Source organism: Trichinella spiralis (genome assembly GCF_000181795.1).
Source record: "Trichinella spiralis strain ISS 195 chromosome Unknown Scfld395, whole genome shotgun sequence".
NCBI classification, from domain to species: Eukaryota; Metazoa; Nematoda; class Enoplea; order Trichinellida; family Trichinellidae; genus Trichinella; species Trichinella spiralis.
Genome location: NW_003527334.1, coordinates 1 through 723, shown reverse-complemented (window position 1 = coordinate 723; position 723 = coordinate 1). Strand labels below are relative to the sequence as shown.

Sequence of the window (723 nt, the reverse complement as noted above, 5' to 3'; positions counted from 1 at the left end):
TCAGTAAAATAAAAATTATACTTTTTGTTAAAATATATTTTTCCACGTACATAAAGGGTAATTTTTACCAGTTAACCCGAATGTTTAAGCATTAATGGGATACTGTAAACTAATAAGATTGTTTATAAAACATTTGAAATTATTGTTAAAAACTGTGTAAGCTGAAAGGGGCAAGGAAAAACCTCCATCGCAAATCATTTCCCGCCTTTTTCCCCAGCCAATCATTTTTGAAAACTCAGTTGACCACTTACAGTTAAAGGTCAATTGCAGTTATGTATATAAAGGAGTGAACATTTATTTTGCTCTCAGTTGAGAGTTTTCGAGTAAAAATGGCGCGTACTAAGCAAACCGCTCGCAAAAGTACTGGTGGAAAAGCCCCACGTAAGCAGTTGGCCACTAAAGCGGCTCGGATGATTGCCACCAATGCTGATAGAGTAAAGAGACCACATCGCTATCGTCCAGGGACAGTGGCTCTTCGTGAAATTCGGCGTTATCAAAAAAGTACAGAACTGTTGATCAGAAAGCTGCCATTCCAGCGTTTGGTTCGGGAAGTTGCTCAAGATTACAAAACGGAGTTGCGATTCCAATCGTCAGCAGTTTTAGCTTTACAAGAAGCGGCTGAAGCTTACCTGGTTGGCCTGTTCGAAGACACAAACTTGTGTGCTATTCACGCAAAACGTGTCACCATTATGCCAAAGGATGTTCAGTTGGAATCCACCACAG

At 40.0% G+C, this 723-nt stretch overlaps 1 protein-coding gene across 1 annotated transcript; it reads left to right on the top strand.

Annotated features, from left to right (window-relative positions):
- Positions 1–329: 329 nt before the first annotated feature.
- Tsp_15750 (histone H3, embryonic) lies at positions 330–706 on the top strand (the record flags this gene model as incomplete). Its single annotated transcript, XM_003370876.1, has 1 exon — positions 330–706. A coding segment is annotated over exon 1 (377 nt), but the record flags the coding sequence as incomplete, so codon positions are not given.
- Positions 707–723: the final 17 nt, after the last annotated feature.